This window comes from Equus quagga, chromosome 10 (genome assembly GCF_021613505.1).
Source record: "Equus quagga isolate Etosha38 chromosome 10, UCLA_HA_Equagga_1.0, whole genome shotgun sequence".
NCBI classification, from domain to species: Eukaryota; Metazoa; Chordata; class Mammalia; order Perissodactyla; family Equidae; genus Equus; species Equus quagga.
Genome location: NC_060276.1, coordinates 104,201,927 through 104,224,586, shown reverse-complemented (window position 1 = coordinate 104,224,586; position 22,660 = coordinate 104,201,927). Strand labels below are relative to the sequence as shown.

Sequence of the window (22,660 nt, the reverse complement as noted above, 5' to 3'; positions counted from 1 at the left end):
AAGAGAAGTGTTTTTCTAATAAGGCTTTCTCAAAGGATAAGTGCAAACTGCATTCATTAAGACAGAACAATGAGGAGAACATAATCTCTGTCTTTTTGCTAAATTCAAGGATTCTGAATTTTATCTTCAAACTAACAAAAGTCAGTAATACTTACTACATGGACTAATTTTAACTGCCATTGTTTTGCTGTTTAACCATAAGCAAGTCACATTTTTCCATCTGTATATGTGAACACAGGTATTTTGCCTGTACTTTGAGTTTTCATTAGGTCCTTTGGGTATAATGTCATTGATGCAGCAGGGAAGTGCTTTGCATGACATGGGCCACTCCCGGGCTGGGAGCCAGCACTGCACTTAGAACAAAAGCTGCCAACGCAGTGGCCCAGGTACCTGCTACTCCACTGCCCAGGTGGGCGGTCCCTTAGCTAGGCCCAGTTCTTCTGTCTACTACTATTGTTTGGATTGACACAGGTGATAAGGTCGATGAAGGCATTCTTTAGTGCCCCAGTCCCTTTTTCTTCCACTGAAGCAAAACTGCTTTTAAATCTTGATTTTTGACAAAGCAGCCTTTCTTAGAACTCCAACTACCACATTACCACAGAACAGACCACACCACATTTGTGTCTTCTGAGGAGCTTAAAGCATTCTGAATGGTAGAGAACATTCCCTCCAAAGTCCCTACAGTTATTCAAATAGAACTATGCTAATTAAGGTACAGATAAACTGGATTAAGATTCACAGCTTTATTATAAGGAGAAATGGTCATAAGAAACAGAATAAAAAGTGTAAAAGTAAGTAGAGTATTACCTCAGGACAGAGAAAAACAGAGGACAAACCTACTGATGTCAAGAATAAGCCAAGGTGGGCTGGCCCGGTGGCGCAGCAGTCAAGTTTGCACGTTCCACTTCTTGGCGGCCCGGGGTTCGCCGGTTCGGATCCCAGGTACGGACACAGCACTGCTTGGCAAAAGCCATGCTGTGGTATGTGTCCCATGTATCAAGTAGAGGAAGATGTGCATGGATGTTAGCTCAGGGCCAGTCTTCCTCAGCAAAAAGAGAAGGATTGGCAGTAGTTAGCTTGGGGTTAATCTTCCTCAAGAAAAAAAAAAAGAATAAGCCAAGGAAGGAAAGATATAAAATAGCACTTTCAAAAGCATGAAGAGCTAGAAAAATGCAAGATATTATAATATGCACATTTTATATTCCCTACAGTTCAGAGTTCATGGAAGGCATGCAAAAAGTGTTAAATATAAAAAGAAAGCAGCACTGGATACAAAATGAAAAGATCATAGTATACTCATGTGCCACATAATGACATTTCATTCACCAACGGACTGCATATACGACGGTGGTCCCATAAGATTACTACGATACAGCCTCAGTGTGTAGTGGACTATACCATCTAGGTTTGTGTAAGTGCACTCTATGTTTGCACAACTACGAAATCACCTAAGGACGCATTTCTCAGAACATATCCCTGTCATTAAGCCATGCATGACTGTACAAAGGGCAACTGAGTTACCCTGGTTAGGAGGTGATTCCCCTGCTGTCCTAAATATGAGCTAGATACTACTAGGAGCTGGCTCTGTGGCACTCACCTCCCCGTCGGAGGTGTTAAGAGGTTTTAAGGCAACATTTCAAAACTGACTAAAGGGTTAAAAATGAGAATACCTTACAGTTAGGAGGCACTCAAATACCTTTTGATTAATGATCTCCAGAGCATGCTGTGGTGTGGGCCATTTCTTCATCTTCTCTAGATCAAGCAAGCTCAAGAATCAGGAAACTTGTGGAATCTCTACTTTCTGGAGGTGATACAGGAAGCCAAGCCAATGGGAAAAGCCTGAAATAATAATAGAATATTTATAAGGAGATTATTATAATTTTGGCACAGCTTTAATATATTTGGATGATTGGTACAGTAACACAAAAGTATTTCAGCACAAAAGGAAATAAAAGACTTCTGGGTCACTAGGGATAAATTTGCTTCAGCTCATTTATGTGGTAACAATGCTGGCACCATTCCTACCATTTTGGCTCTACCAAGTCTATTTACCATGTGCATGTTCCATGTGTGTACTGCTTTCTTACCAACTGCCATCAATTCTCGAAGGTCAACAATTAGGAACTAAATTGACACTCCAAGAATAGAAAGACAACTTTTAATTTCCAAATCTGATTGAAATTTGGAAATTCTCAATTCTCTTTCACATACTGTTCCCCTGCCATCCTTCCTGGCTGGCAGACAAGTCAAAACAGGCTCCTGCTGGTTCCACCAGCACTGGGAATACGGAGTTCAATGAGCTATGCATTCAGGAGCCACAAAGGTGAACATAAGGCCTATATACAGAGAACCAACACACACAACCGCATGCCACTCCTCCACTGGCAGAGGACAGAGACTACTTCATTATGCACCTCCCAGCGGCATTCAAGAACCGGATGATCTGTACAAGCTGGGAGACAACGGCATACAACAAGGGGTCATGGTCACTGTTTCTTTTGTATGTCTTCTAACCATGGTCAGGCAAACTATTACTTACAAGTTTTGCTCCTTGTGCTGGCTACTGAAGGAGCATCTCTCAGCTCCAGAGCCATTCTTTTTGACTCGACTCTGCTGTGGGTCTTGGACTCTGCAGACTGCCAGCTGATACTGCCCTAAGAAGAGTTATAATGGTTTTCTTTACACCACACACACACACACACACACACACACACACATATACACCCAGAGACACATACCACACATACCCACACATGAGCACTAGCTACACTTAAACCATCACTCAATAATATCAGGAAAAAAGCATGACAACTTTTTTTTTAACTTGGAATTTTAATTATGTACATAAATAGCAACATGAGAACGAGGAGTTCTAAGGCTTGTACATGATCTCTAGGTGAAAGGATTTCAGATTAGTCCATTTGTAGTATGGCATCGCCCAAGATAACAAAGAGGCCTAGTATAGTTCTTCCCGGAGAAGAAAGCTGATTTACTACATTCAGCACTGACTCTCTGCCATTTTTCTGTAGAAATACTGGTTTACTGTATGGAGTTTCCAATGTTTACCTATAACTAAAAGAAAAAAAAAATAAGTAAACTGTGCCAGAAAAAAATCAAAACAACTCTACATTTTGGTATTTTGAAGTCTTTAGGTTTAAATAGAGGAACCACATCAAATATTTACATTACCATTATATGACCATGAGGATCATAATGAGCCAGAGAAAACTGTAATTATTCCCATTTTATAGATGGGTAAACTGAAAACCAGAAGTTCTGTGTTTCATCAATACTACATTCAGATTCTCAACTGGCTGTGTATCTGAGCATAATTAAACGGATGGATGAACACACAAAAAATAAATGCCTAAATGGCACAGCACACACCACATCTTTCCCCTTCTGAAAACCAAACAACCACGTTTCCATCCATCTGCTGGAGGAGAACATGATTATACCATTGTCAGTCTGACGCATACCTTTCCTCACATCATCCCATTATTCTTTTCTGGAATGAAACACACGTCAATCCAAAGACACATCAAAGACACACCAAAGACAAACCGACTCTTCTCCAGATTGTTTTTTACCTAATATTTAATGAATCTACTTAGCAATTAGAGGTTGATAAATATTTTAAAGGCCAGTGACTACTTGCTTGATTTTTTTAATATAAAACCAAAAATTCTTAAATTAAACATATAAACCACTAGCTCACCTTTTCTATCTCAGTTTATTAATCAGTTATGGACTTCTCTAAGAAGTCAATAGATTTACTGCATCGTTAAAAACTATAAACTGGAAACAACCCATATTAATAAAGATTCAACAGATCATGGTAGTCTATGCTAGGAAATTATTAAGCAACTAGAGGAGGAATGAGACAGATGTATAAGTACTGACAGGGACAGATGTACACAATATATTAAGTGAAAAAAAGCAAGTTCACTCATTCATTCAACACAGGTAAACCTAGCACTCTCTATGAAGTATTCTTACCAAAAAACGGAACCTAAATCTAACTAAGACGTCAGATGCAACTATCAGTTTATGGGAAAAGCAGAGAAGAGAGGAACCAAGAGACAAACAGAACGACACTAAACGTGGGACTCAGCCACAGCCAGAACACGGGAAATTCTAAAGGACAAATAAGCCCGGTTTTTCAACAAATAAACGGCAAGGGAAAAATGAGGGAGAAGGAAGTATTACAGTTTAAATGGGACTTAAGAGACGTTATCAGTCAAACACAACGGGCAGATCTTGTTTGGATCCTGATTCAAACAAACCAACTGTAAAAAGTTATTAATGAGACAATCAGGGAAATCTGCATACTGTCTGGATATAAGATGATATGAAGGAATTAGTGTTAATTTCTTTAGGTGTGATAATAAAATCACGAGATGTACCCTCATGGAGCTTTCAGTGTACTTGCAAAACAATACGAGGAATATGATCTCATTCTGTCAGAAAACCAAAAGCATGTACAGACACATATGTGTGTGGGGGAGTGTACCCCCCCACAACACCACCCACATTTACATATAGAGAAAAAGTTTGGAATGATATACCAAACTATTAACAGAAATTACCTCTGGGGAAGTAACAGAGGACAAAACAAGCTTTAAAAATATTCATCTAAAAAAATTTCTTTACAACAAATATACATCAGTTTTGTAATAAAAAACTACATCTCCAATAAAGATCTAAAAGAAAGAAAGGATGAAATCAAGGTTGTATATACAGTAAGCTGAACTCTGGCCCAGAATATTTTTGAAAAATCAAATGCGTATTTATATAGTTTCCCTTTATTCCATGTCTCATTGTCCCTGTAGAGGAATATAACCATATTCAATGTAAAGTCTCTGGAAAACACGTGTGGCTTCCTGGCTGCTCATCCTCTTGTCCCTCTTCTAATAATACTTCCAGTGCACATCTGGCTCCACTCTCCAGAGATGCTGATTCTGGGTAGGGCCTAAGCCTCTGCCTTTTAACAAGCTCCCCAGGTAATTTTTTTGTACAATAAAATTTGAGAACTACTGACTTGGAGTTTCCACATGAAGGGCTGTAATGTGAAAGAGGATCTGGATTTGTTTTCTGTGACCCTTAAGGCAGGATTCGGACCATAACATAGGAGTTCTAAGGAAACATATTTTTGCTTAGTATAAGAAACAGCTTCCTAAAAAGGAGAACTCCCCAAAGATGGCTGCCCTGTGGGGTGAATTTCCTATTAGTGGAGTGAAAAGTGGGAACACACAGGGCTACAGGGGATTTATGCTTGAGGCTGGGGGTTGGGCCAGATGACCCCTCTCAAATTCTAAGACTTTCTGGGTCTCTAAAAATATGGAGACAGCTTGAGAAAGAAAACCTCAAATCCACAGCTTTCAGGAATTTTAAATAGCAGCCATGATTCACAATAAATGTAACACTAATTTTCAAAAAAATTTTTATTATAAAAGAAAATTCATATTTATTGCAGAAAAATTTAAAATATAGAAAGTTATATATAAGAAAAAATATAAAAACCATCCTAAATCCTACTATCCCAAGATATACACTTAAATTTTTTGTTGTATTTCCTGGTCTTTATTCCCTCTAAAAATCTATCATACTACCCTTTGTTTTTCCACTTAACAATAACTGTGTACATGTTTCCAAGCAATTAAATATTACTGAAACATAATAAAACATTCCTCTTTATGGCTATACCATAATTAAGCTATTTTCCTGTAATTGAATATTTAGATTATTTCCAAATTCAATATAATTACAAGGAAATCACAAGTGCTATTATACAATTTTTAATATCTACATAAACTAATATTAATACAATGGTGTTTTGTACTTAGCAGGTACTCAATGAGTAAATATTGAACACATGAATGAAAATAAATGCTGAATTGAATTTAAGACCAGAAGAAATCACACTGATTTCCTGACTTCATCCATCATCCTAACTTTTTCTAGCCTCAGGTTATTCAATCTTTAAAGAACGAATAATTACATCTATGAATTCTCTGTGTCACTTATGATAATATCTCTATATACTCTTGAGCTTCTCTACAACAGTCATGCATTCAAAAATGTTTATAGAATGACAATTAGACGAATATAAGTGTGCTTACTATCGTGAAGTGTTGTTTGAAAAAAAAATAAACCTAAGGAATAATGGCATTTTTCAACTGTTTGAAATAGTTTTGTAGACAAATACCAAGTGTCGAGTTCTAGGTTATGTAAAAAACCCAGGTACTTCTCAGGAACAAACACAACTGAATAAGTCATGGCCTTTAAGCCCAGAAATTAAAGATGGAAAGACATATCATCCACACAGAGTTGAAACTGCTATAATTAATTTAATTAATTAAAGACAAGTCATTTCAGCTGGTGCTAACAAGGCTAAAAAAAAATAAAATAAAATAACCACAGAGTTGTCTGGTTCTTTACCTGATTAAAACGGGCAGAGCATGAAGTATTCTACTTATTTCCGGGTGAATTCTTCACGTTTCCTGGCTTGTAAAACAAAAAGTAAGAATATTAATATAGTTTGAAAAGAAATAGTGAAACTTCTAAAGAAACAGTGGAACAGCTCAAAGTCCTCGTCTTTAGTATGTGGCTGAATACAAACATTAAATATTATTATAATGCAAAATGACCCATTTCTCAGTAAACTGAAGGAATTACTAGGGCTCCCTGAGGGCTCTGCTGTACAGTGATTTAGGCACAGAGAAGAGCAGGAAATAAGGCCCCATTGATCTTCACTACACGGATTTGGCCAAACAGTTGATCCCATAAAAAATCAAATCAATAGTGAAAATACTCATTATTACTTTATGCCACTGTCATTGTTAAAGAAGAAAACTTACACCTTCCCGTAGGTGCTCCGCTCTGTGTACCATCCACCATAGGGGCCAAATCACAAAACATGTTTACTCTGAAAGAGGTTATAATGGAACCACACTCATTCTGCCTGGCTGCCATCTGGGAACATATAATTAGGTCATGTCATCCATGAGAAGTGATGTAGGAAAGTTTCTAGTGGGAAAAGTTCATGTGTTAAATGTTTAAGGTCTTACTTTCTTTCCTATATCTTTTTAAGACTTTAATTCTGAAAACACATTAGTAAGACCTGATGTATGTCAAGGATCTGAGTTCTCATGAGATGGCAATCTGAAAAACACCAGGCTGCAGTTGAGTGGGCAGTGGGGCTGTGATTCTGTGGTCTAGACTTGGTGAGGGCTCTCCTGGTGGCCTTCTCTCAGAGTTATCCATGGGTGAAGGAGGGGAGAGTGAGAAAGCAGAACACGTGATTAACTCTGTAATTTCAGAGCATGCTTTCTAGGCAACTTCAGGCTTACCAGAGTGGTTGAGAACTGGTCTCTAAGCATGCTGATCATACATCCTGACTTGCCCAAGTTATACTAGTTTATACCCATTTTCCCAACATAAATAATAGTGCCTCCTTTCACTCTCAAAGAGTATCCTGGTTTGGATGATAAATTATATGGTCACCCTATCTATAGATCACATCCACTTGATGATGTTCTGGGGAACAAGGCCATATGTATTACTGTGGATCATTATACAACACCCAGGTCTACTTGTTGCTCTGAACAGAGCCCTACAGGGATCAGTGCCTATGTGCCTTACTCTCTTCTTCCAGAGCCACTTTCACACACACACACAGCTCCAGAGGCCTTCCTGCTATTGCTCTTCCAACTTGCCAAGTTCTTTCCTGGGAAGAGACCTTTGCAAAATGTATCCCTTGACCTAGAGCGGTCAATCCCAATTTTTGCCTGGCTAAATGCTATTGATCCTTTAGATGAAGGCTTTCCCAGGTACCCTGCCCTTCGATTTCGATGAGAACATTTTATTCACATTCATAGCATCCATGCACTTCCTGATTTGCGTAATTCTTTCATTCATGTTTGAAACCTTCACTGATATATAAGCTTCAGGAGGGCACAACATCCCTAGGATCTTCTAGCATACAGTATTCAAACACTGGTTGAATAAACAAATGGAATGGGGTAGAACCGAGAGATCTGATGAGCGTAAAAAAAAAAAAGTTTGGGTATGTAATTAATGAAGAACAAGAAGAGATAAAAAGAGGCTTATGAAGGTAAGTGAAATAACCATGTCTAAGAACCAGGTCTGTCATAAAGACCATGTGGTTCTCTACCTAGTTAAATCTATTTTTTATCTTTTGGACATTAAGAAAATGAGCATATAAAAACATTCTTGTGGTTGAGGAAAACAACTCTGTTGCTAGGAAATTGTTGTTTGGTTACATATCACTCATAGTATAACAAAACATGACAGTCAAATATCTCACTAAAGAAATATTGAGCCCATCCACCCTATGACATATCAGATCTCTCTTGGCAGAGACCACCATGATCTCAGAAAAAACAACATTCTTCGAAAGGCAGTTTGTGATTTAGCACAAGACAGAAATTAATTTTTTTGCATTTTCAGACAGTTTTATTTAAAATATTTTATAACTCAACCATTCTCCTTATAATGTGATTTTAATACTGCTTTTTGTTAGGTTTTTTTAGTAATTAATAAGTTTTATTTAACTCAACATATCTAAGATAATATTATTTCAACATATAATTAATACAAAAATCAATCAATATAAAAATAATAAGATCGTTTACATTCTACCTATTTGTATCATGTCTTCTAAATTTGGCATGAACTTATACTTAGAGTACACCTCAATTCAGACTAACTACATTTCAAGTACTCCATAGCTAGTGGCTGCCATATTGGACTGCACAGAGCTAGAGGAATAAGCTAAAGAGGAATACAATGGTTGGTTTTACGTGTCAACTTGGCTAGGCTATAGTAGAAAATGTATTTTCTTACCATGTCCATGAACATGAATGACAATTTCTATTGGCAAAATTGAAACAGTTGTTTTAATCAAAACATTTATTTCTAATTATAATACACTGTCATGTGAAGGGGATTTCCAGCCAAACCTGTGAGGTATAGCAGCCACTGAAATGTCTGAGCCCCTTACCAGTGGAATTATTTTTATTGATTACTTAACTTCTTCAAAATGCAGTTTCCTCATTTGTAAAACAGGGCTAATAGTAGAACCTGTCTAAAAGACTCTTCATGAGCAGAGTTTAGCACCCAGGGCCAAGCTCACAGCAAGTGCTTAATAAACATTACTGACCTATCCTATGTGGTAGGCCACTTAACTTTGTTGATGAGGAAATAAAAGGTAAGGATAAATGACCTGTTAAAGACCCCAATGAAACACCCATTCACTGGATGTGGTAGGCAGAATAATGGCTCCCAAAAATGTCTGCATCCTAATCTTGGAACCTGTGACTGTGTTACCTTATAGGGCAAACGCGAACTAAGCTGACATTGGAATTAAGGTTGTTATTCAGCAGATCTTACAATAGGGAGATTATTTTGGATTATCTGGGTGAGCCCAATCAAATCACACGGGTTCCTATAGTCTACGAGGCAGGCAGAAGACAGGGTCACAGAAATGGGATGTGAAAAGGACTTGACCTGCCGTGGCTGGCTTAGAAGATGGAGGAAGAAGCGTGTGAGTGAAGGAACGCTGCAACCTCTAGAAGCTGGGAACAGCCCTCAGCTAACAGCCAGCAAAACAGGCATTGGGCCTACAACTGTAAGGAACTGAATTCTGTCAGCAACCTGAATGAGCAGGGAACCAATTCTCCCGTGGAGCCTCCAGAAAGGAATGCTGCCCTGCTGATACCTTGATTTAGCAGCAGACTTCTGACCTATGGAGTCTAAGATAATAACTGTGCATTACTTTCAGCCAGTAAATTTATGGCCATTTCTTACAGCAGCAATAGGAAACTAAAACACTGATAGGAAGACTCTTAACTAATGGTTATAAGACCAATGGCTCCATTTTCCACCAGAAAATGTTATCTTCTCAGGCAGAAACGAAAATGCACAGTGTCACATGACATCTCTCACGGCTATCATGTGCTAGAGTCTGTCCATTTTATGTGTTTCTCACACGTATAAACTCATTTAATCCTCAAGACAGCCCCATGAGGTACTATCCCCATTTCCCAGAGCAATTTCCCAAGGTTTCAAGGCTTATAATGAGGTGGGGGAGAGTCTGGTCCGCCCACTGTGGAGTCCACTCTCTTGGCCCCCAGGCCACACTGCATCCTGCCTGGTTCACCTTTTCTGATACAACAAGCGTATGCCTTTCGAAAAAGGAGATGATCCTTTGTTTTGGGTTTTTTTTTTTTTCAGGATTTCTAACTTTTTATTTTGCTAAGTAATGATGCTTAAAAAAAAAATCACTGCATAGTAGCTTTATTTCTTAGAATTTTAAACAGCGAAAACTAGCAAGGGCACAAATTCAGAACAAATTTAGCTTTATGGAAAATACCACATTGTTCTTATTTTTATTTTATTGTGGTAAGAACACTTAACACGAGGTCTACCCTCCTGACCAACTTTTAAGTGCATGATACAGTATTGTTGACTACAGGGACGATGTTGCACAGCAGATCTCTAGAACTTATTCATCTTATATAACTGACACTTTATACTCATTGAGTAACAAATCCCCATTGCCCCCGGCAACCACCATTCTACTCTCTGCTTTGGTGAGTTTGATTATTTTAGATACTTCATATAAGTAGAATCATGCAGTGTTTCTCCTTCTGTGACTGGCTTATTTCAAAGATGATCATTTTTAAATCAAATAACTTATGGCTAAACCTGAGTGTGTTTAGAAAGCTGAGGAATTTAGAATGGGGAAGAGAAAGCAGGGCATATTTACTCAGGGTGGCGGCTGCTGCTTCCCTTTCATTTTCCTGCTGAGCCAGCAAGGGCCTGAACATAACTATTAAAAGCTCAGCTTCAGAAGTTCTGCTCAGTTTTCATGTTAGTAACAGGGTTATATTTCTTTATGCATTTTCCTGCCCTTTAAAGTATTATTAAGATTTCTCTTTTTAGTTATTGTTGGCCTTTAGCAGTCATTCTACAACTCTTTGATAGTAACTTGTTACATTTTTTAAAAACCTAGTAAAAACTATACATGACATTTACTGAGACACACTGCTGTGTTTGGCTAATTACAGGACAACTCCAAAAGAGCCATCTGTGACTCTGGGGCCTGACACCCACACTGATCTCCATCTGTGATACTCAGACCTTGGGCTGGGACTATTCTGAAAGGGTTTCAGATTAGCAATGGATAATCAATACATAGTTTCATGCTTTTATTAAGCGCCTAGAATCAAAGAATGAAAGCCATATGGAGAAGATCGATAAATCTACTACATTAAGAACTTCTGACCTACCTCAACAAAGAAGAAATATCCTAAATAAACAATCTAACAGCGCATCTAAAGGAACTGGAAAAAGAAGAACAAACAAAGCCCAAAATCAGCAGAAGGAAGGAAATAATAAAAATCAGAGCAGAAATAAACAAAATAGAGACTAAAAAAACAACAGAAAAAATTAATGAAACCAACAGCTGGCTCTTTGAAAAGATAAACAAAATTGACAAACCTTTAGCTAGACTCACAAAGAAAAAAAGAGAGAAGGCTCAAATAAATAAAATCAGAAATGAAAGAGGAGAAATTACAATGGACACCTCAGAAATACAAAAGATAATAAGACTATGAAAAGCTATACGCCAACAAATTGGATAATCTAGAAGAAATGGATAAATTCTTAAATCATAGAACCTTCCAAAACTGAATCAAGAAGTAGAGAATTTTAATAGACCAATCACCAGTAAGGAGATCGAAACAGTAATCAAAAACCTCCCAAAAAATAAAAGTCCAGGACCAGATGGCTTCCCTGGTGAATTCTACCAAACATTCAAAGAAGACTTACTACCTATACTTCTCAACCTGCTCCAAAAAATTAAAGAGGAGGGGAGGCTTCCTAACTCATTCTACGAAGCCAACATTATCCTGATACCAAAACCAGACAAGGACAACACACAAAAAAGAAAATTACAGGCCAATATCACTGATGAACATCAATGCAAAAATCCTCAACAAAATACTAGCAAATTGAATACAACAATACATTAGAAAGATCATACATCATGATCAAGTGGGTTTCATTCCAGGGATGCAGGGATGGTTCAACATCCACAAATCTATCAACGTGATACACCACATTAACAAAATGAAGAATAAAAATCACAGGATCATCTCCATAGATGCAGAGAAAGCATCTGATAAGATACAGCATCCATTTATGATAAAAATTCTAAATAACATGGGTATAGAAGGAAAATACCTCAACATAATAAAGGCCATATATGACAAACCCACAGCAAATATCATTCTCAATGGAGAAAAACTGGAAGCTATCCCTCTAAGAACAGGAACCAGACAAGGATGCCCACTGTCACCACTCTTATTTAACATAGTATTGGAAGTCCTAGCCAGAGCAATCAGGCAAGAAAAAGAAATAAAAGGGATCCACATTGGAAAAGAAGAAGTGAAACTGTTACTCTTTGCAGATGACATGATTTTATATATAGAAAACCCTAAAGAATCCACTAAAAAACTTTTGGAAATAATAAAGGAATACAGTCAAGTTGTGGGATACAAAATCAACATACAAAAATCGGTTGCATTTCTATACACTAACAACGAAGCAGCAGAAAGAGAAATCAAGAATACAATCCCATTTACAATTACAACAAAAAGAATAAAATATCTAGGAGTAAATTTAACCAAAGAGGTAAAAGATCTGTACATCGAAAACTACAAAACATTGCTGAAAGAAATCAAAGATGACACAAAGAAATGGAAAAGTATGCCATGCTCTTGGATTGGAAGAATTAACATCGTTAAAATGTCCATACTTCCTAAAGCAATCTATAGATTCGATGCAAGCCCTATCAAGGGTCCAACAACATTTTTCACAGAAATAGAACACAGAATCCTAAAATTTATATGGAACAACAAAAGACCCCGAATAGCCAAAGGATTCCTGAGAAAAAAGAACAAAGCTGGAGGTATCACACTCCCTGATTTCAAAATATACTGCAAAGCCACAGTAACCAAAACAGCATGGTACTGGCACAAAAACAGACACACACAGAGATGGAACAGAATCGAGAGCCCAGAAATAAACCCACACATTTATGGACAGCTAATATTTGACAAGAGAGCCAAGAGCATACAGTGGAGAAAGGAGAGTCTCTTCAATAAATGGTGTTGGGAAAACTGGACAGCCACATGCAAAAGAATGAAAGTAGACCATTCCCTTACACCATGCACAAAAATCAACTCAAAATGGACTAAAGACTTGAATGTAAGACCTGAAACCATGAAACTTCTAGAAGAAAACACAGGCAGTACGCTCTTTGACATCGGTCTTAGCAGCATATTTTCAAGTACCATGTCTGACCGGGCAAAGGAAACAAAAGAAAAAATGAGCAAATGGGACTACATCAAACTAAAAAGCTTCTGCACAGCAAAGGAAACCATCAACAAAAAGAAAAGACAACCTAACAATTGGGAGAAGATATTTGCCAACCATATATCAGATAAGGGGTTAATATCCAAAATATACAAAGAACTCATATATCTCAACAACAGAAAAACCAACCCAATAAAAAAATGGTCAAAAGGGGCCGGCCCGGTGGTGCAGCGGTTAAGTGCACATGTTCCGCTTTGGCAGCCTGGGGTTCGCTGGTTCCGATCCTGGGTGTGGACATGGCACCACTTGTCAAGCCATGCCGTGGTAGGCGTCCCACATATAAAGTAGAGGAAGATGGGCACGGATGTTAGCTCAGGGCCATTCTTTCTCAGCGAAAGGAGAAAGATTGGTAGCAGTTAGCTCAGGGCTAATCTTCCTCAAAAAAAAAAAGTCAGTAGTTTTGGATGGAGAGAGAGGACTGTGATTGGGGTGGGCTACGTGGAGGGGCTTCTGGAGCGGCTCGCAAAGTTCTATTTTTTAGCCCTAGATGATGGTTACAAGGGTGATTCCCTTATAATACTTCACTCACCTATAAAAAAATTAATTAATTAAAAAAGTTGAAGGAAAGCACATTATTGGGGCAACCGGGGAAATCTGAATATGAACTGTATATTAGGTAATGTTTATGTAAATAATAAAATGTTAACTTTCTTGAGTATAACGGTACTGTGATTATATCAGCACATGTCCATGTTCTTTGGAAATATATGCTGAATTAGATATGGGTAGAAAGCCCAATAACACCTACAACTAATTCTCAAATGGTTCAGAAAAATAAAATACACGTGTGTGTGAGCACCTGCGCATGTGTAAAAAGATGAACAAGGCAAATGCAGCAAAATGTTAATTGGTGAATCTAAGTGAAGGGTATATTCATTCTACTATTCCTGCAGCTGTTCTGTAGTTTTGAAATTTTTTCAAAATGAAAATTGGGGAATAACATAAAACCACATACACATACACACACACACCCCCACACACAATGAAAAACTGTTTTAAAGCCAACAGACTGGCAAAAAAATGGAAACAACCACTCTGGAAAACTAACTGGCATCATCTAGTAAAAGTGATATGCAGACCCTATGAACCAGGAATCTCAGACTAGAAAAACTCTTAATAAACCATGACACATGTACAAAAATGCTCACAGCTGGGTGTGAGCTAATCTACCATAACAACCATATATATATATCACTAATATACAGTAACAACAATATACTGAAAACCACCCAACCCACCATCAACATGAGTATTTTCCCACAAAGAAATATTCTATGGTAATGAAAATGAATAAACTGCAGCCATACATACCCCATAAATACAATGTTAAGGGAACAAAACAAGTTACAAAATAATACATATAGTAAGACTCCATATAGATAAACTCTATATATTTATTTATACATATTGATATATTTATATTATAAAGGCAAAAAACAGGCAAGCTCAACTACAATGGTCTAGAATATATTCATATGTGGTTAAACTAAAAGAAAAACAAGGGAATGAAAACACAAAATTCTGGATAGTGATTCCCTTTGGGTCTCAAGACAAAGGGGCTTACGGAGACCTCGGAAGGTATTGGTAATTTCCTATTTTTTTTTTTAAGATTTTTTATTTTTCCTTTTTCTCCCCAAAGCCCCCTGGTGCATAGTTGTATATTTCATTGTGGGTCCTTCTACTTGTGGTACGTGGGACGCTGCCTCAGCGTGGTTTGATGAGCAGTGCCATGTCCACACCCAGGATTCGAACCAACGAAACACTGGGCCGCCTGCAGCGGAGCACGCGAACTTAACCACTCGGCCACGGGGCCAGCCCCGGTAATTTCCTATTTTTAAAGGTGGATGGTTGATTGGTATATATGTGGTCATTATATTGTTGGATTTTAAATTGTGTGTGTGTATAAAATATGTTCTTTTATCTCAAAAAAAAACCAAACGCTAGACCACACTATGATGACAATATTTCTGGACACATCCATCTTTGCTTCACAGTTCTGACAGAGTTCTTTTTTTTTTTGAGGAAGACCAGCCCTAAGCTAACATCTGCTGCCAATCCTCCTCTTTTTTGCTGAGGAAGACTGGCCCTGAGCTAACATCCATGCCCATCTCCCTCTACTTTATATGTGGGACACCTACCACAGCATGGCTTGCCAAGTGGTGCCATGTCCGCACCCGGGATCTGAACTGGTGAACCCCAGGGCGCCGAAGTGGAACGTGCGCACTTAACCGCCGCACCACCGGGCCAGCCCCAACAGAGTTTATTTTAGCTGAAGCACATAAATTCCTCTTAACTGACCAATGACAATGACAGAACTGAAAGACTACCTCATCCAAATTTTACTGGTAGAAGGCTCAGTGCAAACATTTAGAATTAATTCCTAAAAGGGAAAAGGGATGTGGCAGAGCAGAAAAATGCCACAGGCTTATTTAGGGTCTTTGAGAGTAATATAGCTCCATGGGAAATAACATGATTGAGAACTGAGCCATCATTCACACCACTTAAAATTTCAGGGCCCAGGGGCTGGCCCCATTGCTGAGTGGTTAAGTTTGTGCGCTCCGCTTCGGCGGCCCAGGGTTTCGCCGGTTCGGATCCTGGGTGCAGACATGGCACCGCTCATCAGGCCATGCTGAGGCGGCATCCCACATGCCACAACTAGAGGGACCCACAGCTAAAAATATACAACTATGTACCAGGGGGCTTTGGAGAGAAAAAGGTAAAATAAAATCTTTTTAAAAAAAAAATTCAGGGCCCAGTTGTAAACACAATGTCCACAAATTTCTGACTATTTACAACCAACCAAAACCATGTACATCTGTTACATCATTATAGTACAAACAATTTATGAATTAGATTGCACCTAACTGAGACTGGTAATTGAAGCCTGACTTGAAAATCAACTTCCAAACAAGCTAAGAAACAAACAAAAATCTCCTTCATGAAGTGTCCCCCAATTCCCTTTAAAGAGACAGCTCCTGGGCCCAAAAAGATTTCTGTTCCAGGGCAGCTTAAGTCTTTGTTCTCATTAACAAAACAAAAGCAAAAAAAAAATGCTGAAACCCAAAAAATCCAACAAGAAGGGGGTAGGAGAATCCATAAAAAACAATGGCATTTCACTATCAAATAATTCCTGAAATCTAAGCATATCAGATCCTGAATTAATAGAGCCTTCTGCTATTTTTCATTTAAAGTTTGTGCTAAATGTTTAAGTAGTCAACGTCGATTTTATTACCCTCTATTGAGAACAGACAGCTGTCAGGAAAATTATGCTTTGAGAGTAAACAAATGAAAGAACACTAAGTTCTCGATGACTGTGAAGAGGGCAAGGGCATAGAAGACCAGAGAAAGAAATACAGACCAACCATGAGCTAATTAGACATCTTTACTACTTCACTCCCCAAAGACTCACATATAAATTTGAGTAGCTTTAATATCTAATGTTTTCAAATTACCATAAAATGCTGGCCTGTTTAACTTGCATTCCAACCACAGTCCCGTTGCTTCTGCACTGAGCTGAACTCTCACAGCAGAGAAAGCTATTTCTGAGTGAGAGGCTCCGGGCGACCTCCCCACTGGCTTGGTGTGCAGGCGTCTGCCTGACACCACCGTGAGCACTCAGGGGCTCCCAGGGGACGCCCCCCACCCCCGGCTTTCATGTGCATTGGTCTGCACTGACACCACAGTGAGCACTCAGCTGAGGCTGAGTTTCACATTCCACATTTCTTTCTAGAGTTGTGTATAGTTTTCCTGACATTCTATTTCCTTTCCCATATAAAATTCAGTGTGGACTTAAGGAATTTTTTAAACAGGAAAGAAAGCTTCCAAAGAAAATGTCAGAGAAATGAAAATAAAACTATGAATGTTTATTCTTTAAAAGGGACTGCCAAAGGGCACTTGATATTAATATAGAATTTCCCACTCAAGAGCTAGTTTAAATAGGCTCGAGAGAAATTAATTCCTTTAGAAACCACCAGTAAAAAATTAAAGATTTCACTGAGAGATTATTTATGTAAATAATGAAGAGGGCTTATAATTTATTCTACACTGCTGCTTCCAAATTCTAGTTCAAAATTCTGGACTTTAATTTTGAAATAGTTATTTATATTTTTTAAAAGAGTATTCCGATTTGAGATGACAGGAGTCAAAATGAACTTCCTTCAATCTATGACGTAGAAGGTGTTACTATAAGAACGCTAATTCTTCCTCAGAGAGCTGTGCCTCTGAGTGCTTGGAGGCCTGATGTCCTGTTCTGTACTTATTCCTCCTTATCAGAGGAAAGAGAGAATGTTCCAGCAAACATGGGCAGCATCTGGTCAGCTGTGTGGCTGTGAGAGGAGATGAAAGATGATACCACCTTACAATTACACAACCTCCTCCCTCTGTTGCTCATCCACTAATCAGCACGTGGCCTGTAGCTGGTGGCTGCTCCCTAACATGCCATGGCTCACGTCTTTAACTAGGCCAAGAAGGCTAGGGGATGAACAGGTACAGTACTGCTAAAGGAAAGATTGGAGCTTATGATAAGTGAACTAGCAAGAGAAGGAATCTTGGTTATTTGTCTTTTGCCTGGGAGCATAGTATGTTCCCTTTGAAGCCAGTTTTGAGAAAACTTTCAGATAATATGGTACCCTTTGAGCAAATTATAAATATAATACAGTGGAAATTATGGTCTAAGACTGCGGTGGAAGGCATTTTACGGTCACCACTTATTCAGCTCTGCTGATAACAACCAAATGCACAGAAGTTCTATTGCTCCTCCAACAAAGGCCACTAGAGAATCTGAGCTAAAGGTGAAACAAAAAACAGAAAAAGCAAGATCAAGCAACAGTTTTATCAAGAATTTTACAAAACCCTAGAGAAACTACATATTTAAACCAAAAGGAAGATAATGAAAAAGATCTTTCTTACCTTTTGAAAGTTCTCCTTCCACAAATCTTCTACGACTATGTATCCTCGTAAACCCCAGTCATATAATTTCTCCCCACTGACCTTGAAACAAAATATAAAAGATCCATTGCTATTCCATACATGACTGGTAAGGAAGAGAATTTTCCTTTTTCTTGTTTCCAAAAGAACTGTATTAAAGCATATGACAACTACAGACATCTTGGGACACACACATTAAAACTGTGCAACATGAGCAAATAAAAAGATAGTAAGAATGATAGAATAAGAAAAAACAGTTTGGTTGTGTATAGTTATTGTTTAAAATAATTTGCCATAAATTACAGGTGCATATTTCAAACTTTCACAATTTCAGGGGAAAAAAATGTAGGAGATCATTGCTGATATGGGAAATTCCTGAAAATCAGACACAGAAAGAAGGCTTCCATCTAGCACATAACAGCCAAGCTGAAAACCAGTCATTCATTTTAGGGGCTTAGGTAAAAAATAGGTGAACCAATGAATATGCTCTCAGTTTTCCCAGGTCCCCCAAAACATAAAGTCTTCGAGTTTCTACAGCGATTTTGTCTCCTGATCCAAAGTCCTTCCTACAACATCCCGAGAGGGAGGCCCCAGGGTGAGAGAATATTTTGGGGTCAGGGAGCTCACTAACTTAAACTACACTCGTCCACTTTTAGCTAGCTGGCTTTAATTGTTGGAAACATTTTTTTAAAGTATTGAGCTTTCTTTAAAGAATGCTTCCAGTAATTTGCATTTACTGGTTCTACTTACAACAAAGAATGTTGATTACTCTTCCACATGACAGTACTTCAAATTTCTGAAGGCAGTTATTATTCTTTTTAATTTTTTAATAATTTACTATGTAGAGCATTTTAGTTTATAAAGCACTTTCACATGAATTACCTGTATTTTATATAACAACCCAATATAAAGGAATATTCAGAAGCCAAGTGACTTATCTAAGGTCACAGTGCTAGTAAATCCAGTGGTCATTGCAACATGTTGGTTTCTTACAAGTTATATTCTTCCAGTTGTTCCAACTGCTCTTAAAATATGATATGATTCCTTGGACCCATCAGGAGACATATCAACCATTTACCATGTATATGGCACTATTCTCAGTGTTTTAAATTTCTGAGAGGAAAATAACATTCACCATCACTTTAAGGGTTTTCTTACAGTGCTGTTATCCAAACACTACTGAACAAAAACCAGAACGTAAGTGATTAAACGGCTTGTCCAAGGTCAGGGTATTCATTAAAAAAAAAATTAAAACTGTGAAATAGGAACTAAACGACACAAACAATATCAGAAAATCTCTTTCAATCACTAATGTTTTCTTTGTTTTACTGTTGAAAAATTACCATTTTAACCATTTTTAGGTGGCAGTAAGTACATTCACAATCTTCTGCAATCATGACCACTATCCATTTCCAGAACTTTTTCATCATCCCAAACAGATCACTAATGTTTTATATTTAGTGAAAATAAAGTTAGTTTTTCGCTCTGGGTTACTCTAGGTACAAAATAAGAGACAAACTCCTTCCTACTGACTTTAAAAATAAATTAGAATACAACTCAGGTTTGCATCCTATTATCTTGGTTGTGAAAACAAAAGATCTTTTGCAACACATGCTGCGACATATAAGATAAAAAAGACCTCTACTCAGGGGGTGGCCACATATGCTTCTCAATTAGCAGCCAAGCCCACCCTCCCCACCCTATCCATTTACTATTTAAACCATAACAGACTGAGATGATGTTTATTTTTAGCATCTTAGGGCAGGCAGACGTGATTCACTATTCCTGAGCTGGGGCTGAAGCAGGCAGAGGAACATTAGCTGTCTGCCTCCAGGACTGCTATAAACAATGTCAAGCCCATGCTAGGAAGATCTTACTGGCATTTGCCACCAAATCCATTAATTTCCCACGGCTGGAGCCACCGGACTCCCACCTACCAATGCAGCACAATCCAGGAATCTAGACTCAATCCTGTCACAAAGATTCAAGGGAGCTCAGTGTCACTCAGTCTGGCTCAGAGCCCACAGAGCCCAATTCTGGTGATAGCATTACTGCTCCTTCTAGAACTGAGTCTCTATGTGATACGGCAGTTCTGGCAACTAGGTCCCTGTCTTCAAAAGCTTTCCAGGACCTCAAAAACAAGAGTCTGGCCAGTTTTAAAGGGACTCTATGTCTACTGTCCCACTAAGTCCAGACACCACTGCCCCGAGGGAATCTAGTCTCCATCAGCGGTTCTCAAACATCATGAGCACTAAAATCCCCTGGAGGGCTTGGTAAAACACAGACTGCTGGCCCTTAATCCTCAGAGTGTCTGAGTCAGTAGGTCTTGTGTTAGGGCCTGAGAATTTGCATTTCTAACAAGATCCCAGGTGATCCTGAGGCTGCTGGTCCAGGGACCACACTTTGAGAGCTGCTGATCCAGATGTTAGGGATTGAATTGTGTCCCGCCCCCCAAATTCATATGCTGAAGCCCTAACCCACAATGTGACTGTATTTGGAGACAGGGCCTTTAAAGAGGTAATTAAGATTAAATGAGTTCATAAGGGTGGGGCTCTAATCCAAAACGACTGGTGTCATGAGGATGTGCTTGCACAGTGAAAAGGCCATGTGAGGACAGAGCGAGAAGGTGGCCATCTGCAAGCCAATGAGAGAGGCCTCAGGAGAAACCAAACCTGACACCTTCATCTTGGACTTCCAGCCTCCAGAACTGTGAAGAATAAATTTCTGTTGTGTAATAGAAACAGTCCATGTACACAGTCTGTGGTACTTTGTTATACAGCAGCTCAAGGAGACTAATACCTTAGCTTTACCCGTGTTGCCTGCAACTATGTTCTCCTACTTGCCAGGATGCCATCAAGCTGAGGCCTGAGGAGTAAGAAAGCAGCAGCCAACTGAGAGCCCCGAGAAGGGTGCTCCCAAGAGAGGTGACTGCACTTCTCAAAGTTCCCAGCAGGGAAAGCAAGGCTGGTGCCAGGACCAGGGAGAAGGCGTGAGGGCCACAGCACAACCTATGCCTGCAACTCCAAGGAGGAGAGACTGTGACCAGATCCGCCCAAACTGAGAATGATCCACAACTATCAGCTTTGGAATTTGAGTCTCTAGACTTCCACGTAAACATGCAAAAAAAGGCATTTTAAATTTTCTTTGACTAATATTCAAATGAGCATGAATTCTCTGAATACTGACATGATTGGAAGGAGGGCCAGAACTGAGGTCCATAGTGGAGAAAAATACTTACGTTTGTTGTAGTTCATCTATACACGCAAACAAATTTTAGTCTGGTGTTATAAAAACTGCAAGAAAAAATTAAGCAGTAAACTCATACATACATAAGCAAGAACAAGGGACATTCTAGTTTATTGGGTCTAACTTACCTGGACAAATACAATGGCTTGTTGTGGATAATAAAGAGAGGCAGCTAATCCCATGAAACCAGGTGGGTACACCAGCTTCTTTATTTTTGAACCTATTAAATAAAAGGTTGTGGACACCATCAGATGATTCATTATCTTCACCATCACAATTTCCCTTGTACATCTAACACTGAGTAAGACTTCTTTGCTCCTACATCGACAGAGAATGGGCTTAATAATATCATATGCACCAAAAAGGACCACCATATTTTCATAGCTTTAGTGAGATATAATTCACACAACTCATCCATTTAAAGTGTACAATTCAATGGCTTTTAGTATATTCATAGAGGTGTGCAACCATCACCACAATCAATTTTAGAACATTTTCATCACCCCAAAAAGAAACCCCACATCCATTAGCAGTTGCCCCTCAATTCCCCCATTATCCCCAGCCCTAGGAAACCCACCACTAATCTGCTTTCTATCTCTCTGGATTTGCCTACTCAGGACACTTCATATAAATGGAATTATATAATATGTGGTCCTTTGTGATTGGCTTCTTTCCTTAGCAAAATGCTTTCAAGAGAACCACCATTTCTAAGGGAGCTGAAAAAAAGATTGTTTTGAAAATAAAACCACACATTACCACACATTATTTTGGTTTCTAAGGTTTATGTTTTTAAGGTTATGTTTAGTAAACTTGCTTCCTATTTAAATACTGAACACAAGTATTCTTCTCTTCTCCTTTCTAATACTCCATAAAAATAACAGTAAAAGAATAAAATACAGAAAATAAACCCACAATGAAGAGAAAATGTGTAGAGGAGCTACTAGCAGGTAAGAATGTCAACCAATTTTCAGAAAATGGAGAGTGGCTGGAAGCAAGAGGACACACAACCTTTAAATCCTGGGGA

The 22,660-nt window shown here is 38.5% G+C and overlaps 1 protein-coding gene across 1 annotated transcript in view; it reads right to left on the bottom strand.

Annotated features, from left to right (window-relative positions):
* Positions 1–2,812: 2,812 nt before the first annotated feature.
* Positions 2,813–22,660, bottom strand: part of APOO (apolipoprotein O) — a 55,766-nt gene continuing 35,918 nt past the window's right edge. Inside the window, exons 6-9 of the mRNA XM_046673723.1 lie at positions 21,765–21,856; positions 18,373–18,453; positions 6,442–6,507; positions 2,813–3,072 (exon numbers count right to left, since the gene is read on the bottom strand). Of these exons, the coding sequence (XP_046529679.1) occupies positions 6,472–6,507; positions 18,373–18,453; positions 21,765–21,856 (209 nt within the window). The 3' untranslated portion in view covers positions 2,813–3,072; positions 6,442–6,471. The remainder of the gene's footprint in view (positions 3,073–6,441; positions 6,508–18,372; positions 18,454–21,764; positions 21,857–22,660) is intronic.